This window comes from Canis aureus, chromosome X (genome assembly GCF_053574225.1).
Source record: "Canis aureus isolate CA01 chromosome X, VMU_Caureus_v.1.0, whole genome shotgun sequence".
Lineage (NCBI taxonomy): Eukaryota > Metazoa > Chordata > Mammalia > Carnivora > Canidae > Canis > Canis aureus.
Genome location: NC_135649.1, coordinates 53275266 through 53296315, shown reverse-complemented (window position 1 = coordinate 53296315; position 21050 = coordinate 53275266). Strand labels below are relative to the sequence as shown.

Below are 21050 nucleotides of genomic sequence, written 5' to 3'. Positions count from 1 at the left end.
TTTAGCTCAGGGCCCACATGGGGCTTCCTACAAGGAGCCTGCTTCTCCCTCTGCGTGTATCTCTGCCTCTCTGTCTCTCGTGAATAAATAAATAAAATATTTGTTTAAAAAAAGAACAACACATCAATTGAAGAGTAAGAATCCCTATATTAGTTATTAGGTGAGTATTAGTATACTTGTTCTTTAATTATCCTTATTTTGTTTACACTAGTTGGATGTTCTTGGATGTGCTTCAGATAGCAAATAAGCATGTCCCTATATTTTGCCTAAGTGATGCAATTAATGAAAGGGGCAAAATCTGCACCCCTTTGTTCATGAAACAAAATGAACATTTTGACTTGAATAAAACTGAGACTTTTAGCAAGAACTTATGTCTAAAATCTATATCTTCCTGCAAGTGACCTCTTATTTATTTCAAAATATCTGTCTTTTCTCATCAATTCCAGCATGAACTCTGTAGCAAATAAAAAAGGGAACTTTTCTCATGAGAACTTCTGTCAAGAAACAATCTTCTTGGCTCTCTTCTCATATATTAAGAAACAGTTCTCATCTTTCTTAAAGTAGGTTTGGACATTTTTCTCTGATGAATACTTTACATACTCTGAGCAAACAGCTTTAAATTTCTTACATGTTTTGCCAAAGAGATTCCTACTTCTTTTTTAATCCCCAGTGGCTTACGGTATCATATCTACAGATAATTTATACTATGTTTTCTGTAAGCAATGTAATAAGGCTTATAGTAATTCATTCTGTAGCAGTATTTCTGGGTCTGTTTGCACTTGATGCTAAGTTCACTTCGAGTAATATCAATCCTTTCAATGTCTTTTCTCTGATTTGGTTTCCATAAAACATCAGGATGCTCTCTAGATTATCTGGGCCATTTCCCTGCCTCAAGGTGTGCTTGTATGTAACTCTATAAGACAAACAGTTAGACAGCATGTTTCTAAATGTCGCAAGAGAAGGAAAGTGTAATAGTACCAATAATCCTTATATAGTGAGAGATATCCAGGGACATACCATCTATACTTATAATCCTCACAAATTCCACTTTTCTTGAGTGCAGTTATGATTCTCTTATTTTTATTGAAATTACTTGACATGTCTTATTCCTTTACTTCAGACAAAGTATTTTATTTCTAAACCTAACCTTAAATTATATTCTTATTGAGAAAATAGAAAGCATATTTCTAACCAGTATATTCTACCATGTAATCACATTTGACAAATTGTCAGCCCTTATTGATATATAGGTCTATCTTGGTTAACGATTATTATTGGATATGTTTCTCTTTTTTAATGAAAACCTATTATTCATTTTTTCTTAAAAGTTCAATGATTTATGTATTCCAGTTGCTTTTAATGATGGATTTATTCATTTTAGAGAGAGAGAGACAGGGGAGGGGCATAGGGAGAGGGTGAGAGAGTCTCAAGCAGACTCCATGCTGAGCATGCACCCTAACATAGGGCTCCATCTCACGACCCTGAGATCATGACCTGAGCCAAAACCAAGACTCAGATACTCAACCAACTGAGCCACCCAGGTACCCCTCAGATGCTCTTTAGTATTCAATATAATCACAGCATGCTCAGGGTTATGTCACTGGTCCATTGGATCTCATATTTGTTAAAATGATATTATTTACCATATGTTTGTGTCATATTGGACATGTTAGGAGAAAAAATTGAATTTTAATGTGAAAGGTCCTTTTTTAGCAAAAGGAAAAATGCATTCTCTGACACTAATAAAAGTCATGCTGGCATTCTCTTACAAGAAACTCACTAAAATGACAAAGAACATGAAAAATGTATTAAAATGTTTGATTGAACTAAGATGGTTGATTTGCTTCACTATCTGATAAATTATAATGAACAAAAATAAAATTATAAGTAATAAGAGAAGTAAATGTGGCAGACATATTGGTATTCTAGGTAATAGTGAAGCAAATGTCATTATTTCATGTGCTTACAATAGAGAAAAATAAATTTGACTTTTTTTGCAAATATTGCTGAATTTTCTTGTGAAAAATACTATAATGAGTGGATTTATTTATTCAGTTCTTTGTGAGTTACTGGCTATATCAAGGTTTTGGAAAAACAAACATGTATTCTCTATCTCTAAGTATGTTAACTAATCTATAAAGGCTTGACATTCATTAATGCTTGCTGAGGGAAAAAATGAGTTTTAGAGATTGTGTTTTGCTCAGTACTGCATAACTTACTTTCACAAGCCTTACTTAAGCTTTGATTCCTAAATCTCTCCCCAGTGAAATCATACCTCAAAGATGTTTCATTAAAATGACAAGATAAGCTGCCTTGTATCCCTGTGCTGGAGTGGGGGCAAGGGAAAGAGTTCTAGGAGATTTTACACAACCATTCCTAAGCTTTAGGGAAAAAAGCAGAAATCATTGACTTCAGTGAAAAATCGGCAACATCTCTATCATGAAGATAATAGCTGAAACGATGGGCTCACTGTGCGCATAGCTCTGGCTTGTCTTGATCTTGTATTGATGACTCATACAAAGTTAGAACATGGAGGATGGAGTTATGGAATGTAGAAACTACTAGAAAGATTGTGTCTTTGAAGTTATGCATTTTAGGAAATACTTTTAAATGCATTGTTTTCATTGTTACAGCCTTTTGTATTGTGCAGTCTTTCACCTTTGTCTACCCTTCTTATATATATATTTTTAAGATTCATTTATTTATTCAGAGAGAGAGACAGGCAGAGACACAGGCAGAGGGAGAAGCAGGCTCCATGCAGGAAGCCTGATGGGGGACTCGATACCGGGTCTCCAGGATCACACCCTGGGCTGCAGGAGGCGCCAAACAGGTGCGCCACCGGGGCTGCCCCCTTCTTCTATTTTGAAATATTTTTTTAGAGAAATGGTAATTGTTCAAATGGCTTCGTTACATACCTAAATGTTAGTTTGAACCATGTGAAATTGTTGCTGTTTGGTCACTTTTTTGCCTATAAAAGTGGCAACCTCACATGGTTCAATCTAATAAAAATTACATAATTCTCAAAACAGAAAGATAATAGCCTACTATCAACCATTTTTAATTGTATATAAAACTCATACTCTATCTTAGTTGATCATTTACTGGCTAAGTTTGACATTTTAAGATAATTTTCTAGCAGATCTTTGGCATTAAAAGGTAGAGTTCAAATATGAAAACCTATTCCCTATTTATGCTGGGAAACAGACCTTAATGAAGTCACCTAATCAGTAGCCTGGTCTCCTATGGATGCATTTCTTATGTTTGCATAGTAATTCTTCAGAGAAAATGCAGTGTGTTGGTTAATCTATCATTTTCATTATTATTGTTCCAGGTAAATATGCCCTGGTCATTCTAATGAGATTAAGAGACATTGCTGTATCTTGGGTAGAGCTGGATATTAACAAGGTTTCTTGAGCTACTCAATTCCAAATCACCTCTTAAGTGAGGATTATCAATCCATCTGGCACATGTTGACTCCTCCAGGTTTAACTCTGAGGTAGAAGTGACCTCTTCCTTTCTCTGCTCCCCAGTACAGGGTATGCCTTAAGATAGCTTCCTCTAAACTGGATATACAAATTTCAACAATGAACAGAATTCTCTCAGTGATACTTTTCTTTCTTTGTTGAAGATAGTGTTAATATGAATACTTAGTGACTAAAATAAATAGATTTAAAGCCTCACGAGATAGGTAATTGCTTTAAAGAAATCATGATAAATTTTTCTCCCTTTTCCTAAAGTAGAAATCACAGTTCTGTTGAAAACCCAGGATTCCATATATCATAAAAGCATCAATAGTGTATTCCTTCTAAAGAATGGGGATAAATTCCCCTTATACTAAAAATCGCCAACTGTCACAGAAGTGCTAAGTGAAAAATTGTCCTTATCATTTCTTTGTGGATTGCAATTTTCCCCCATTGACCTAGGCTATAAATAGGAAATAAACAATTGAATGAATTAGATAGTATACAGATTTTACTGATGAGTTCAAATGAACAAATCATAAAAAGAACCAAATATTGCTTGGTCCTAAATCTTTGCCAAGGAGAGTTTAGTAACCCCCTCACTCTCCCTTCTTTTGACAGATACCACTCTTTAACCACATTTTTGAAGAGTAACAAATATTTGTTTTTGAATATTTTTTTACTTCCTTAAAAGATGGAAAATAATTAAGAATGTTAAAAAATTATTTCTGTTCAGTGGACAGGCAAAATACAGTTTTAATATCATTTCTTTAATAAAATCAGCAGTTATTCCCTTTATAACATCTTTATCCCACATAATCTATCAATATATGGACTATACAAAAACAACTTGATTTTCTAAATGGTAGAAACTTGGATTCTACAAACATTTGAGCCATTCTCACAATATAATGCAAAAAGTAGGCTCTTCTATTAAATTATTGTTCTAAGAGCCAAAAAGCTATAGTATTTTTCTTTCTGTTCTTCAGATATATCACGTATCAAGTAAATAGATTTTAAAAGACTATTTCACTTTTATTCCATTTGACTAGCAAAATTCTTTATTAGCAAAAAGTTCCCTTAATTTTTATAATATATTATATAGAGGAAGAAATACACAATTTACCTATTTGTGGCAGTGCATCTCAAGAGGATGACTTATAGGGTTTTGCACAGTGCTATCTGCTAAGTAGTTATGTGTTGATAACTTGAAAGAGATAGTAAAAATTACATAAGGAGTGTGCTGAGGGTATGATTGAAGCAGTGCTGATTGTGTCTTGAGTGCTGATTGTGCTTTCCACTTTAGAGCCTCCTGTCCCAACAAGAGACATGGATGAAACAAATGTGAAATTGTAAATCTTTCCTAGCTAAACCTAAACAAGAAATTGTCTATTTGCAAGTCTGTCTTTGACCACAACTCTACCCATTTCAATAAAAATGTAACTATTTACAAACCGGAATTACACAACAATAGATAGATAGTGACATAGTTATTTCATAAAATGGTATATGATATAAACCATGGGAGTTTTTGAATTTAAAAAGAAAACTCAAAGAAATGCAGAGGTCAAGTAGACACGTCAACTTAAAATAAAGCACATATGAAGCTAAGCTCCAAGGAATGACATTCTTTAAATGCCAGTATTTTATCTGGTTTCACCAGTTCTTAGCAGGTTATTTAAGCATAGTTATCATCCATAATGACTTTATTTTAAAAGAACCACATAATGCTCAGAAATTGACACAATTATATGTCTGGGATATTGGTGCCTAATTTTGTAATTCTATATCATTTTCTTCTGATTGACTCCCATGTAATTCAATGGCATCCATATTATTTACTCAGTAATCTGTAATTATAGACTTCCTTTAATGAAGCACCCTATGCTTTATTGCCTTGTGTTTTTAGGAGCTCTGTGGGTTTCAATTTTAGAAAATTTGAACTTGGAAGAGCTATTTTTTTTCCCAGATAAACATTATAATGTAGTGAAGAGGTTAATCACTATTGCCTTGATTGTTTGAAATACCAAAAGACAATACCACTTAATATACAATTACCATATTACTTTTAATATGTCTTCTTTTTAAAAGATTTAATTCAATTAAATGGTAGTAGTAGTATGTTAAATTTACTATGAATATCTGCCTCAGGAAGTTATTTATTTATTTTAAAATTAATTTTTTCTATTGGAGACCAACTTCTTTTTATTTAGTAAAGCAAATAATTAGGTATATCTAAATTTTAATTATTTAACATAGCAGGATATTGTTAATATGTGTTTGTAAAAATTGTCTAAATTACCTGAATTTTGGTCGTTTGTTTCTATAGCATTCAGTGTAGGAATTTGATCCCTTGAGTAGATCTGGTGAGCTTAAATATATTCCCATAATAATCTATCTAAAAGCTCTATCTATTTACTTGAAAGTATAAATCTTTTTGTTAGTCTTTGTCTTTTTTGTTGTTGCTTTTTTCTTTAGAATTTGCATCAGTCTTTTATTTCTTAAATTTGGTACGTGAGGGAAGACATACAGGTGTGAACATTCAGGGTATGTATGGAATGATAAAGAGAAGTATCGTGGGTGGTGTACCAAGTTGGAGGTACCAAAGAAAAAATCTGAAAATAATTAATAAGACCATTGGTGTTTAGATTGGATCTGATGAGTGAGTGTTGAATCTTGGAAAAAGGGATAGTGTGATTAGAATTAGAGTTTAGCAATAGGAGAAACTAGAAACAGAGAATTCACCAAGTTGATTCATGTATTATTAGTCTGGGTTAAGGGATGAATATTCGACTTGGAGAAGAAACTCTGATTCTGTGACTTACAGCCTGTAACAAAGTGGTATAGCTTAGTCACTGTTGGAATCTGGAGATGAAGATTTCAAGCCTGGGAAATATTCAAAAATGGGAAAATTGGGATGAGAAGTCACTAGAAGTATAGCTGGGTGGGGAAAAAAATCTGTGGATGATTACATCAGTCTTAGACGTGTTGTCTGAAGTGGTGGGAAATTTTGTAAATAACGTTATTTGGAAGTACCAATGATTTGAACCTATAATGGAAATAAGATTTAACTAGTAGGGATTCGAATTATGGCATCTTCATCATAGAAAGGAATTAAAATCCTTAAAACTGATCACTTTCCACTGTCCAAGACAGAAAGGCCACAGAGTGTGCAGTGACATTTCGATCTGCTTTCTAAATAATTATCTTTCAGCAACTTGTTTCAATTCCATCAGGAAACAGCAGTAAGATTGCTGGACAAACCATTCCAGTTGATTTGAGATAGTATCCAGCCATGCTGAGTCAGACTGGCTCTTTCTTCTGGAGCAGATTATTGAAATCCTCTTTAGAAATTACTGAGGGATTTAGATCAAGGCTTAAAGGTAAATCCTTCCTCTCCCATTTTGAAACATCGATGTAAATTACACTACTGAGTTATGATAATGCAATATCAGAAGTACTTTCTTCAGCTCCTTTTTGAGGCAAGTGGCAATAGGCAACCTCTTAAGCATTGCTAACTCTGTTTTGTGCTATATGATCTTCCCCTACTTTTAGATTGGTCCAGAAATTGATTTTTGACTCAAGTACAACCATCTATAGGCTGGTCTATTTCATAAGAGGTGGCCTGTCATAAATACTCCTCCCAAAATTCTATTCTGTAATGGTTGAATCAGTTTGATTCTTTTTCTTGAGGAGTTTGGACTTAGATACAAAGAAAGAGAATTAGTCCACAACTGGCAGAAGAGAAAATAAAAACAAAGAAGAGTAGATGCACATGGGTAAGTTTGAGTGGACATTAAGGTAATAAAGTAATAATATTAACGGATGACTAGGGCTATTATAGTTGGAGGATTAGTCATAACTGTATCTTGAATGGTGTTTCAGCTCTTCATGAGACCTGACCATGGAACTGCTGAAGGCTGTTTCCCTATTCCTCTTTATTTCTGCATATATCCTTATACTAAACCCCCACCTTTGGTTCTTGTAAGCCATCTAACATGTTCATCAAGAGGATTATAACAATAGCCAGTTAAATGACAGAAATTCCCTCTTTTCCTATTCCTTTCTCCTTGCTCCACCCACTAACAGATCTAATTACTCCATGAGAGTGGAGTATGGTGGTGAGTGAGTAGGGTAGCAGATTATACTACCATTCTCCCCTTTAGGTACCTGGGTCCAAAAGAGTAACTGGCCATGAAGTAAGGAAACACCTTGAAGCAAATATAACATTACTGTTTAAACTACAATCAGAACATTATGGAATCTTGCCAAAATGTCATTAAGAGACATGAAAGGGAGATTTGACATTGCATGTCTAGGAGCAGTAGTAGAAAAAGCAAAAAACAATTTTATGTGTTTACCTTTACTAAATTGAGACTGCACAATAAACCAGTTGGTTATACATGCTTTTTTGCAAACTGCTTTTGTTTTTTTAAAAAAGGAAAACTATAAAATACCATCATGTTAAAAAAAAACAATATGATATGCTCCTCAATTTGAAAGGAGTAGTTGTAATAACAAATTGGTTTGCAACAATGTGTACTCTCTGACCATTCAAAAATATGTGGTCAAAGAAACACACCCAAATACACAAGATGAAACTCCTTGTACTTTAAAAATAGATAAGCAATAGTTACATTCCTCCACACAAAGTAGAATGAAGTTGTTACTGCCTTTCTGGCTGGAGAGTTGACTCTCTATAGAATCTAATAAGCACAGAAAGAACACCAGATCCAAAAGTTGGGCTAGTAACTGATGAATTGTCCACCTGTTTCCTATACTCCCAGCATCGGTAATTAAGAGTACCTGCTTCCTCATTTACAACAGTTTTTATTAGTTTCAGAGGTAGAATTTGGTGTTTCATCAGTTGCATATAACACCCTGTATAACATTTTTATACTCCATGATGGGCTGCCATTATTACCATGGTTTATGACATTTGTTAAACAGCCTGACTGTACTTTCATGAGGGCTATTCTTGAAAAGTCACTTTCATCCCGCACTTACCTTTTATGTGTGCTAGGCACTAAGGAAGATACAAGTATACATTTGGCCTCATGATAATGCTCTGGAAGGTAAAACTATTTCTCTCCCTCTGCTCTCTACCACTAGTCATATACTTGTATTTCTTATAAAGATGGTTAGGCTTATTGTACAGTACTGTATACTGATATGGCAGTCTAGTTGAAGTCTATAGATAAGGAGCCAGGTCTTCCATAAAGAAGCCAAAAATACTCCATGCCAGTCAGAGGTTAGTTGTCATACAGGAAATTAACACTTGGAAATCAAGTCTCCCAATGACCTTCGAAAAAAAACCCTCTCTTTTTGTAATTGTTCTTTTGTAACTATACTTTAATGACTCTTAAATGTAAATCCACCTAGAAGTGTATGCATAATTGTTATTTCATTATCCTGTCTCATTCTTGGCTTTGGCCCTCTAAATGGAGGTATCTCAATTTCAAGAAGGCTAACATTGACTGCTTAATGTTCCTTCCTACCTCCCATCCATGATGAGTTTTTGTTTTACTTGACATGGAAGTTGCCAAGGTCCTTCCGTATCTCAGAGGCTATTTGTGAACTCCACAGGTACCTATACCAGCATGATGTTGATACTGACTATGCATATTCAAGAGCAAGGGTCAGCAAATTTTTTTGTAAAGGGCCAGATAATAAGTATTTTAGGCCTCACAGGCCAAAATGTCTGTGTCATAACTACTCAGCTCTACTGTTGAAGCAAGAAAGTAACCATAGACAATACATAATGAATGAGAATGGTTGTCATCCAATAAAAGTTATAGATTAAAATATGAAATTTGTGAAATTTTCATGTAGCACAATTTTTTTTTGGGGGGGGCGGTTAAAAAAAAAAAAACAGGGACACCGGTGGCTCAGTGGTTGAGCATCTGCCTCCAGCTCAAGGTATGATCCTGGAGTCCCAGGATCAAGTCCCACGTTGGGCTCCATGCATGGAGCCTGCTTCTCCTTCTGCCTGTGTCTCTGCCTCTCTCTCTCTCTCTCTCATGAATAAAAAATAAATAAATAAAATAAAACATTAAAATGTGAAAACCACTGTTAGCATGTGGACTGTTCAAAAACAGGTGGTGGTAGACTCGACTTGACCACGCGGGCTATAGTTTGCCAACACCTTCTCCAGAAACACAAACTCCAGGTTCTTTTAAAAAAAATTTTTCATACTTTCCAGATTCTAATGCTGGTTTTCTCACCTCCCAACTATGTGATCTTGAATGAGTTACTTCTCCTAAATATGCCTCAATTTCTTTACCTGGAAAATAGGTTGTTGTGGGGATTCAACTTAAATCCATTAACACAGGCCTAACATATGGGAAGTTCTCAATAAATCACATATATTATTAATAGTCCTACTTCCAAAAACCTCTTTTGTCTTTTTGGGAAGTAGATTAGATTTCCTTTGGTGGATGGTTTTGAATTGACTTAAATTGCTTCTTCTTCCAAGTCTGTTTTTGCATAATTTTCTCTTTACAAGTGTTCCATGCCCTTAGTAAATGATTGATTCTGATAAGATACACACAGTATTTTCAAAAGTTCCTTTGAAATATTAATTATTTAAAATATTGAATGTGAGATATTTCACCAGAGGCAACAATGGTTTTCTGGTTCATTGAGTGTTTATTTTTACAATATGTAATTTTCTTCTCCCAATCTTCTAGCATACACGTAACTAAAAAAAATGAATATGCATAAACATTATTTCTCAATGACCATTTACTATCAAGGTGTCTTATTATAGGCAAACTGCCAAAAATGTGTCCCTGGACAAAAAAGTTTCTTCACTATAACTACCATTAGAGTTCCATTTATTTGTGTTAACAAGCTCTCTTTAAGATACAAATGTATCAGGGAAAGTTAACTTACCAACTGAGTTACCCTGACAAAATTAGGTAGCACCTACCATGTAGATACTTGGGAGAAATCACCTCATCCTTCACCATTCATCACTTTGGAGCAAAATATCCATTTATCTTATGATCCCTAATACAATATTTATCTCATGACAAAATATACCTAAAACATTAACCATAATGTTAAAGAAGAGCAGCATTCAAAAGGAAGTTTACCCAGGATCTGATGATTTACCTCACTATAGGAAACTGTTAATTACCTGTTCTGAAAAGGAGATGAGATAACAGAATGAATGAACTCTCTAACCAACATTTTCCCTTTAGTTTTAACTTTAAGTGCTCTGAGATTGATTTTGCTTTTTGGTAGGTAACACTGTGCTAGTCCTAAACCTAGGAGCATAACATTTTTATGTTTTGTTTTACAAATTTTCAAGTGCCATGTAATGTAATTACTGTACTGCTCCTAGCTCATCCTGTGGTTTCTGGTAGTTTCTTCTGAGCTCCTGTGTCCTTTTTTCCCTTGTAAAAGTTTTCTTCTTTTTCAACAGGAACATCCACTTTCATTATTTTCTTTAAAACTTAATACATTTTTAAAAAGATTTATGTATTTATTCATGGGAGACACAGAAAGAGAGACACAGAGACACAGGCAGAGGGAGAAGTAGGCTCCTTGAAGAGAGCCCAATGTGGTACTCAATCCTGGATCCTGGGATCACACCCTGAGTTGAAGGCAGACGTTCAACTGCTGAGTCACCCAGGCGTCCCTAAAACTTTATACATTCTATATATGCCCTCTTGTAATCTCTTTGGAATGGTATCTTGATTTTCTTACTTTCATTGCCATAAATAACTTCACAGACTATTATCTTAGTTACCATCTGTTGATTTTCCAAGTCACCCTTTTCTCTATTTTTCGCTCACAATTAAACTATAAACTAACAAAAACCTTCCATCAGGTATAGGCTTTCTAGATGTCTGTAGACTGCAATACACGTTGGCCAGGTTTTTGCCAAATGGTTTGACTTCTTTTATTTCTGACTCATATATAGCATTACTCTTACAGATAGATATTATGGTCCTGCAGCACATTGTGTTATTTTCACCATATTGTATTTGCCTTTTACTTAGTCTATTACCTACTACTTTGTTGAATTATAAGAGCTAGTTTCTTAGATCCCAGAGAAAGAATGTTGTTTCCCTCTTTTGATAGGTGAACAGTCTTCTAATTTTGTGCCATCTATAAATCCATGCATCTTGCAGTATGGTCTTAATCTGGACCATAAAGGGTAGTGTTAAAAAGATTGAATCTAATTGATTTTTCTTTTATTCTACTTATCACTGCCTTCTTATACTGCCAACTTCCATTTACTACTGGTCATGAGCTTGCTCACAAACCAATTTTACTTTTCTATTTAGTCTTTCACCAATAATGCCAAAATTTTGCCCAGGGTTATATGCAGAGTAATATTTATCACTGCAAGTTAAATTATATTCTTGTATAACTGACTTCTCTCCCACTCCGGTCCATTTTGTGTACTACTATAAGGCTGACTTTAAATGTTACCTTTCTCATGTCACTATCTTTCTGGCTTTATAGTGTCCCTTGAAGCATGTTCAAATTTCTTACTTTGATATCCAAAGCCGTTTAGAAATTCACTCTAATCTAACTATCCAACTACAACTCCCATACCTTTCAACTATGTTCTCTCCCTACGGTTTATCATGCAGACCATGCATATTTGATTTGCATATAGGTAGCTATACTTACTCAAAACAACCTTGACACATTTTACCCTCTTAAAATCATATGATATGGACAGGTAAAGCAAATATATGATGATAAAAATCAGAGCAAACATTGCCTTGGAGTGGTGGAGGCAAGAGGAACTTTCTGGGGGTGATGGAAAGTTTCAATACCTTGCTTGTGGTGGTGCTTACATGGCTCTAGGTACTTGTCAAAATTCATCAAATTGTATGCATAAAATCTATACATTACACTATTTGTAAATTTATACACAAAGAGAGAGCAAGCAAGTGAGCACGTATGTGTATGCTAGGAGTTAATAAATCTAGATTTTAGTGTCTTCCTCCCAGTCATTATGCAATATTTTTAATGTAATATTTTCAGAGGCTTAAGTCCTAATTCTTAGGAGTCTTCCCCAACTCTTCTAGCCAACAGAGACCATAGTTTTATTTTTAAGAATTATATAATCTATGTAAGTATTATCTCACATGGTAGTGTCCTACCCTCAGTAAGAAGCTTTTTCCTTCTTTTGGATAACTTTATACTGATTGGTTTTTGATAACTTCTTTAACTTTTGAGCAGCTCAGCTTTTCTAGAAAGCCTTAATTATACAATTGAGAATTCAAGGAGGCTATAACAGTGAATTAAGGCCATTATGCCCAGGTTGTTTGGATTTTAAAAAATAATTTTCATAGTATTGGCTTTAGTTTAGTCATTTTTGAGCCACCTGGGTGGCTTAGTGGTTGAGCGCCTGCCTTCGGCTTAGGGCATGATCCTGGAGTCCCAGGATCAAGTTCTACATCGAGCTCCCTTCATGGAGCCTGCTTCTCTCCTTGTCTGTGTCTCTGCCTCTCTCTCTCTCTCTGTCTGTCTCATGAATAAATAAATAAAATATTTTTAAAAAATAAAAAAGAAACAAGATTCCTGGGTCAGAGACAAAGAACTCTGTTATTCACAGTACAGCCAGCAATGTGAGCTTCATGTTCATACTGTTTTCCCTTGCCTTCCAGATCCCCCAGGGCATTGCCAAGGTGAGCTGAGGTAGATGCTATGCCATTGGTGGGTTTTGTGTTACTGCTGATGACTCCAATTTTAGTGAACCCAAATCTTTTATAATGAAATGAAAGCAAACTGCCTGGCATTCACCCTGTAGGAAAATATAATCTATCTTCAAAACAAGCAGACTTACCCTCTGCTCTGAAGGGAGGCACTATGTCTTTCAAGGCTGTTCACTATAAAAACAGTCTTGAAAAGATAATCCAGAAGAAAGGTTATCAATGCTTGTGGTCACAAAGTACACAGAAATGTGAGGAACCCACAGAGAATTACCTCTAAATAAGTTTGTGCTAGCCATTGGGGAATAATCTTGCACAAAGGTATACCAGAGATAGTTACCTAGTGCTAATTTTAATCTATGGCATCTCCAAACTCTTCTGGGGGAAAGTAAGTCAACACAGCACAGATAAATGTTGATAATGAAAATTGAGATCAGCAGGCATACGATATCTATTGAATGACCAACACTGTTGGAAGCATGAAATAGAAGGTACAACACATGCCTTTCATTTTACCCAAAGGTACGTAGCTCACACAGAGCCCCAGTGGACTGCATGTAACCAGCCTACCTCCTTAATACTGTCTCTGATCTAATTTCAGGATGAAATATTAGAAAGTTGCCTCTGAATTGTTACTTCCCAGACATGCCCATATATTATCATTTAAGGCCTTAAAAAAAATTACCAATTTTTTCCTCCATTTTCTTTCACTCAGTAAAATAAGTTTTGTAAGATGTGAGAAAACAGTTTTCTATGCAATTCAATAAAACTATTTTCCTTTTCAAGGAAAAAAAGACATTTTTTTCCCCTGAGTTTGACCTCATAGATCAAAAAATAGAAAATAATAACAGCAACTCATTACAAATCACATCTAAATAAGAATTAATGGTTCTATGAACTTGCAAATTCTAAGTGAATTGTCAGTCTCACACAATTCAATCACATAACAAATTTCACTTAAATTCATTTAAAATGAAACCTATCTTTCAAATGATCATGTTGCCTTCCATTTTGTTTTAGGAATAACTGAAATATAAAATAATTCTAAGATATATTTATAAAAACCTTCATCCTTTCAGGTTAGATATTTTATGAAAATCTCTCCACTCTTGAAAAGTTATGGAGCAAATGATAAAGTAATGGTGAACTGAAACCTATATTTCTTTCTTTTAATACATCAGTGATATTTACAAAGACCTGGCCTTTCTTTTTTAACAGAACCATCTAGTACATACGTTCTCAGCAGGGTCAGTATCATCCCTCAAGGGGATGAATATTGGTTCTTAGGGAGGTGGGCAGAGAAGAATCTTAGATATTACAATTGTTTGTGGCCCTCCAAAAGACCACACTATATGAATGGATATGCAGTACATCTATTGCATTAAATTTTAATGGTGGGGGGATTAGGAAAAAAATGTCTGAAAAGGATCCTCAGGGGGAAGGGGAAACTTGTGGGAAAAAAACGGTTTAGAAAAAGTGGTCTAACATAATATTTTGATAAGTGCTGGCAGATGGCAGCCATTAATTAAGCAAAGGAATTCATTTTTAATTCCTATATATTGTATTTGTTCCATTTTTAGTATATGCATAATATAATGACATTCAAGAATTTTAATGAAATGGCATCCATGTCATTATGTTATAATTTCTTTAATGTAATTTTTTTCTTTTTTTTTAAATTTTATTTTATTTAGTCTTGAGAGACACAGAGAGAGGGAGAGGCAGAGACACAGGCAGAGGGAGAAGCAGGCTCCATGCAGGGAGCCTGACTTGGGACTCGATCCTGGGTCTCCAGGATCACGCCCTGGGCCTAAGGCGGCGCTAAACAGCTGAGCCACCGGGGCTGCCCATAATTTCTTTAATGTATTAAAATTTAATACTTGCATATTATTTATGTAAAATCATAAATATATAATGTTTCATAGTCTTTTTTCACTTTTACACATATATTTATTTTTCTACATAGTCCCTGTAATGACTATTTTTATAAGGATGCATGAAATTCAGTTATACCATGGTTCTCTTCTGGCTGTATTTCTATATCACTAAAAATTCCTTTCAGGTTTTATATGTAATTCTACTTCTCCTGACTGCCTATTAAAAATTGGTGTCCTCAGGAATCTGAGTCATTCTCCACAGTGCTGTCCAACAAGTCTTTCTAAAAGGAAAGTCTGATCAAGTCACTTGCCATTGCTTGTAGCTGTATTTCCCAATACAGTAACCATGCACATACAGGTAATGAGCACTTGAAATGAAGCTAATCTGAAGTGAATTGTGCTAAATTAAAAACATGCTAGACTTCTGAGACTTAATTTGAGAAAAAAAAGACTAAAAAAAATGTTTTATATCGTGAGTTAAACATTTACTTAATATATGAAAATAAATTTCATCTGTTTTTAATTTTTTAAAAATATGGCTACTAGAAAGTTTAAAATTATTTATGCAGCTCACATTTTTGGCCTGCATTATGTATCTATTGTAGAGTTATGACTTAAGGGATAGTGCTCGGGGACCTCTGGTGGCTCAGTGGTTTAGTGCCTGCCTTCGGCCGGGGGTGTGATCCTGGAGTCCCAGGATCGAGTCCCACTTTGGGTTCCCCACATGGAGCCTGCTTCCCCCTCTGCCTGTGTCTCTGCCTCTCTCTCTGCGTCTCTCATGAATAAACAAGAAAAATCTTAAAAAAAAAAGGGGGGGGGGGGATAGTGCTCAAACTCATATCAGAATTATGATCTTTTATCATCTGGTCACCATATGCCTAGTCAATTTTGTCTTCTGCTAGCTGCAGGCAAAGAGGGCTGGTCCAGGTGTCAGATTGACCTGGACTCATAGCTGGGCCCCTCCACATGCCAGCTGTGTGATCTGGATCAAGATGCTTAAATTTTAAATTTCAGTATCACCAGCTGAAAAACAGAGATAATACCTATACAATGTGTTGTTGGATTAAAAGATAAAACAAATGTAAAGTGCTTACTGCATAAAATTTAATTCTCCCTGTACATTATAGCCATGCCAAACTATTTTCAGTTCCTCTTTTCTTTCTATTGTAGAGGGCAGGTGATCATTCAGATTTGTCTTCAGCTTTAATATTCCTAAATGTACATAATCCCACATTCCTGGTTAGTCATTGTGATGAGGTTTTGAAATATAGGTGAGGTCCGGAGCTGATGACCAAGAAAGAATTTTTGAGATGGCTTTGGTGCAAAATGGTGGTTTTATTAAAGCATGGGGACAGGGCCGGTGGACAGGAAGAGCTGCTGCCCACAGCCTGTGAGGGGTGGCTGACTATATACTTGCAGAGTTGAGGGAAGTAAGCAAAAAGGGAGATTTCAAAAGATCAAAAGGGAGATTTTTTTTTTTCACATACTAAGGAGGACCTATAAGACACTGAAGGCTTTTCAGTGCTTAAAGATTGATTTTCCCTCTAGCAAGGCATTAACATTAAGACAATTGGAAACTTACTGAAGAATGTCACACATATCCCACCCTGGGTGGGGGTGGCTTGTGGGGTATCAGCTGTGCTTTGTGCAGCTAGCCCTGTTCCCTCATCAATTGGGGTTCCACTTTTATTTGTCCCTTTTTTTTTTTTTGCCAAATTTTGGACCTGAGAACCTCTGTGCTTCCTTTTGTTTTTTATTTAATATCATGTTCTAGAGAATCCATTTTATTATTTGTTTGTTTGTTTGTCTATTTATTTTATTGAGCACTTGCTGTGTGCCAGATATCACCCCTTTAATTTATTTTTTTATTATTTTTTTTAATTTTTTGAAGACAGCTTTATTTTTTAAAAATTTTTTAAATTATTTTTTATTGGAGTTCAATTTGCCAACATATAGCATAACACCCAGTGCTCATCCCATCAAGTGTACCCCTCAGGGCCCGTCACCCAGTCACCCCAACCTCCCTTTCCACTACCCTTTGTTCGTTTCCCAGTTAGGTGTCTCTCATGTTCTGTCACCCTCTCTGATATTTCCCACTCATTTTCTCTCCTTTCCCCTTTAAACCCTTTCACTATTTTTTATATTCCTCAAATGAATGAGACCATATAATGTTTGTCCTCCGGAGAATTCATTTTAAAAGAAAAAATGATTGATGTAACATTGAAGAAATCTCAAGTCAAATAAAGGGCAAAATCAAAAGAGGTTTTAGCTTGTTCTTGCCCTGTAGGAGAATATTTTTCTTGTGTGTGATTTGATACCCCCTAGTTATTTAAGCAAAGTAGGATTTAAATGTAACTTTAGAACAGCATCAGAAAGTTTCTTCTCCTTCCCTCCTGCCTTCTTCTTCTCTTAACCCCTCTGCCTGCAAATGTCTTCTACCCAAGACCCACACATTTAGCTACGACTCAAATTAACTACTTAGTTAGGGTCCTTTTTTATCATCAGCTAGGCCAGATGAGAAGATGGTTCTCATTCTCAGTTTGCTGTGGATTACCCACAGTGTAGTAGGGTTTCTGGCAGTAAATACCTTGAAACAAATGTTCTAACAAATCTTGAAAGTGTTTTTGATGGCCAGAATTGTAAAAAATAAGAGTAGTTTAAAATGTTTTAAATGCATTTGCATTAGGAATTTCTATGTACATCTTTTGAATACTCTGCTCATGGAATCTTAATAGTTCCTTCCCATAGGAAAAATTAGAAACACAACAGCATTCCAAAAGGGATGATGAGACTCTGGCTAATGTCTCTCAAATGTAAAATGTGGCCTTTCAAATGATGTTGTCACCTGCTCCTTCTATAATGTCAGCATTTTGAAATGGGTAAAGGATATGGATTAGGTAGGAATTGAATGCAAATGCGTTTTTGCAAATAGTGTCTTTTCAGATCATCGCAGATGATGGTTGAATGCTGAAGATATTAATACAATCAGTATTTAACCTTGTGTAACTATACTTCCTCAAATCATGCCCTGCACATTGATTGCATTAAGCTAGGTCATTGGTTTCTTGTTTAGGAATATCTTATAAGAATCTTAACTGGAAAGTTAAGTAGTTCATCAGCTACTGTTTATTTGTATACTGAGCATGTCATCAGTAATACAAAAGACAAGGCCCTTAAATAGAAAGAACAGTGGGATTGGCATGAATTTTGCTTAATGCTGCATAATAAGCAAAGTAGCCTGTGGTACCAGAAACTGACAGGGTTCATTATGTTTAAACAGATATATGTCTTTAATTTAGGGATATTATGTAAATCTGACAGAAGTTTTTATCTTTATTTTTCTGTAGTTTAACTTTAATTGCTCCAAGATTAATTCTGATTTCTCGCTCCCTCCAGAGGGTGATGAGACTGGTGTGATGGATAATCTTCTAGAAGCCCTACAATCAGGTGCAGCGTTCCGAGACCGCAGAAAGCGGATTCCAAGGAATTCAGGTAAAACTCGTTCCATCTTACATGGTATTATAAAATGTGAATGTTCATAGACAAATAACACCCCCAAAAAACATTCGATTCTCCATGAATTTTTTTAATAGTCGATTTTAATTCATGTGTTAAGTCTCAACAGGCATCTATGTCTATGTGATCGCAATTTTCAATTTGGTAAAGGTATCCTCAAATAACTGTAGGCGTTGCCAAAAAAGTTCAGAAATAAGGACTCCTGCTGTGTTTAATATTAAATATTTTAATTGTTTTATGCACATGTAGTTTGGGTGGAACATGGTTTAAAGCCATAAATATTAATAATGCGTTAAAAGTAATTGGCCCTAGGGATGTCACATTAGCTATTTACAGGTAAGGAGACTGAAATAATGCTTCTTTCGAGAGGTCATTTTGGCTTTGTAGTACAATCCATTCTCCATTCTCCATGTTAATAGAGAGAGGAGAGGCACAGTCATATTAGAAAGTTGTCTGTTTGGGCAGCCCCGGTGGCTCAGCGGTTTAGCGCCACCTTCAGTCCAGGGCATGATCCGATCCTGGAGACCCGGCATCCAGTCCCACCTCCAGCTCCCTGCATGGAGCCTGTTTCTCCCTCTGTCTGGGTCTCTGCCTCTCTCTCTCTGTCTCTCCCTCTCTCTCTCTCTCTCTCTGTCTCTCCTGAGTAAATTAAAAAAAAAAAAAATAGTTCTCTGTTTGTACCCTGTGGCTGTGGTAAATAATGGTTCCTCTCAGAATAATCCGGGTAGCTGAGCTATCCACCTCCTATAAGGAAATTTCGATATTTTTAGTTTATATCTTACGTGAAGAGGAAGAAATTAGGTATTGATTTTAAAAGTCCTCTTCATGGCTATGGAGCAATATGGAGAAGTAAATGAAAAAAGGAAAGTTAGTAGTAAATATGTAAATTCCACTCGGATTAAGGATATTTGTCTATAATTCAACACATATTTTGTATTTGGACTGGAAACTAATATATAATCAGCCAAATAGAAAGTGGTTAGCTCTTTAAACCATTGTACTCCAACAAACCAGTGAAAGAAATGGAGCCCAGTACAGTTGTCCAGGAAGGTTTTTGGCAATGACGAAATTCATGGCAGAGGACAATATAAGTTATCTTCATCTTTTTTACATTTGAGTAAATTTTGATGGATATGAAGACATTAGAGATGACCTACAAAAAGAGTACAAGACTGGAGGAAAGAAAAGCAAACTATTTGTGTATTCATATTGCAGTGCTGTGTAGCAGAATATTAGGAGCATTACTAATCTGTAACTATGCAGCAGCCATTTCATCTACCCTCAGTCTTTATCCGTAAAATAAGAATGTTTTACCATGCTATCAGAGACCCCTTCCAACTCCTAAGAGAATAGAAACCTTCACTGTTCTTTCTTGAACTATCAGAGTATTAACAGTGAAAAGCAAACTGAAATAATTTCTCTATCAATTCAGTTCTCTGTTAAGCAGCTGTTAAGTAAAAGCATATTATTCTGTGCCATAAAAGAACTGCCATCATCTTTCTAGGCTGTTTATTTTTAGAATACATTTGCTAAGGCCCCTGTCTGATTAGGCTCACATCTCATACTGACTCTAGAAAGATTGTACTGAGAAAGAGAGAGATCATCTCATGGTGTTTCTGTGAGCTTGGTACTTAAGGGAATATAGTATCAATTGTGAAACACCAAGAATAGATTCACAAACTGCATAATTTTATAGTATTGATTCCAAGTAATCTCAATTGAAACTTCCATTGGTTTGTAGCTGGAGTGCATCCATGAACCCACAGGGTCAAAAATATCAACCCGTGTTGTTCTGGCAGTCATTCCAAGTGACAGCAGCCAATGCAAGTGTCCAGAGGTAAAAAGAAACTAGAAGCAGATGGTAGCAACTATTGGTAAAGCATCTTGAGCATCAGAGTTCAAGTGAGGGAGAGGGGGAGGCAGGCATAGAGTTGACAAGTCTGCCAAAAACTGCCCTATTTGCTTACCTCTTTCTGGAAGCAACAGAACTGGGAATTTTCCCAGATTTCCTCCTTGTTTTTTTAACTCTTCTAACTAGATATTTTCCTGCTGGCCTCCTTTTGTTTCACTTTCTTAGGTACTTTTTTGGTTCTTTTTCAATGCACCATTGACTTTATATTGTTATACTCTCCCTGATCAACACTAGCATCCTTACTACTTTCCAATAACCTCTACTTTAACATGATGCAATAGAAGCAGAAAAATCAAATTATAAAGAAGGCTATTTTGGGGATGCCTGGGTGTCTCAGCAGTTAAGCGTCTGTCTTTAGCTCAGGGCATGATCCTGGGGTTCTGGGATCAAATCTCACATTGGGCTCTTTGTGAGGAGCCTGCTTCTCTCTCCCTCTGCCTATGTCTCTGCCTCCCTGTCTCTCATTAATTAATAAATATCTTTAAAATGAATGAATAAAGAAAGAAGGCTAGTTTTATCAAGCAAAGTAAAATAAGAGCAAATAGCCAAAAAATCTGAAATCAGAGTCAGCCACAAACATCGAAGATGTACTGCTCTGCTTGCC

General features: G+C 35.5%; 1 protein-coding gene and 1 long non-coding RNA gene across 11 annotated transcripts in view; one reads left to right on the top strand and one right to left on the bottom strand.

Annotated features, from left to right (window-relative positions):
* DIAPH2 (diaphanous related formin 2) overlaps positions 1-21050 on the top strand; it is a 1055757-nt gene that overhangs the window by 858773 nt on the left and 175934 nt on the right. For all 5 annotated transcript variants that reach the window (XM_077888176.1, XM_077888175.1, XM_077888173.1 and 2 more), the window contains one exon: positions 18415-18510. In XM_077888176.1, the coding sequence (XP_077744302.1) occupies positions 18415-18510 (96 nt within the window). The remainder of the gene's footprint in view (positions 1-18414; positions 18511-21050) is intronic.
* Positions 1-21050, bottom strand: part of LOC144308034 (uncharacterized) — a 115933-nt gene that overhangs the window by 83838 nt on the left and 11045 nt on the right. The window contains exon 4 of one of the 6 annotated variants that reach the window (XR_013374682.1): positions 10092-10161. The exons of 4 other annotated variants lie outside the window; for them this stretch is intronic. This is a non-coding gene — a long non-coding RNA (uncharacterized LOC144308034). Of the gene's footprint in view, positions 1-10091; positions 10162-18609; positions 19688-21050 lie in introns of those variants that run through there. One more of the 6 variants, XR_013374681.1, reaches the window with a different exon arrangement.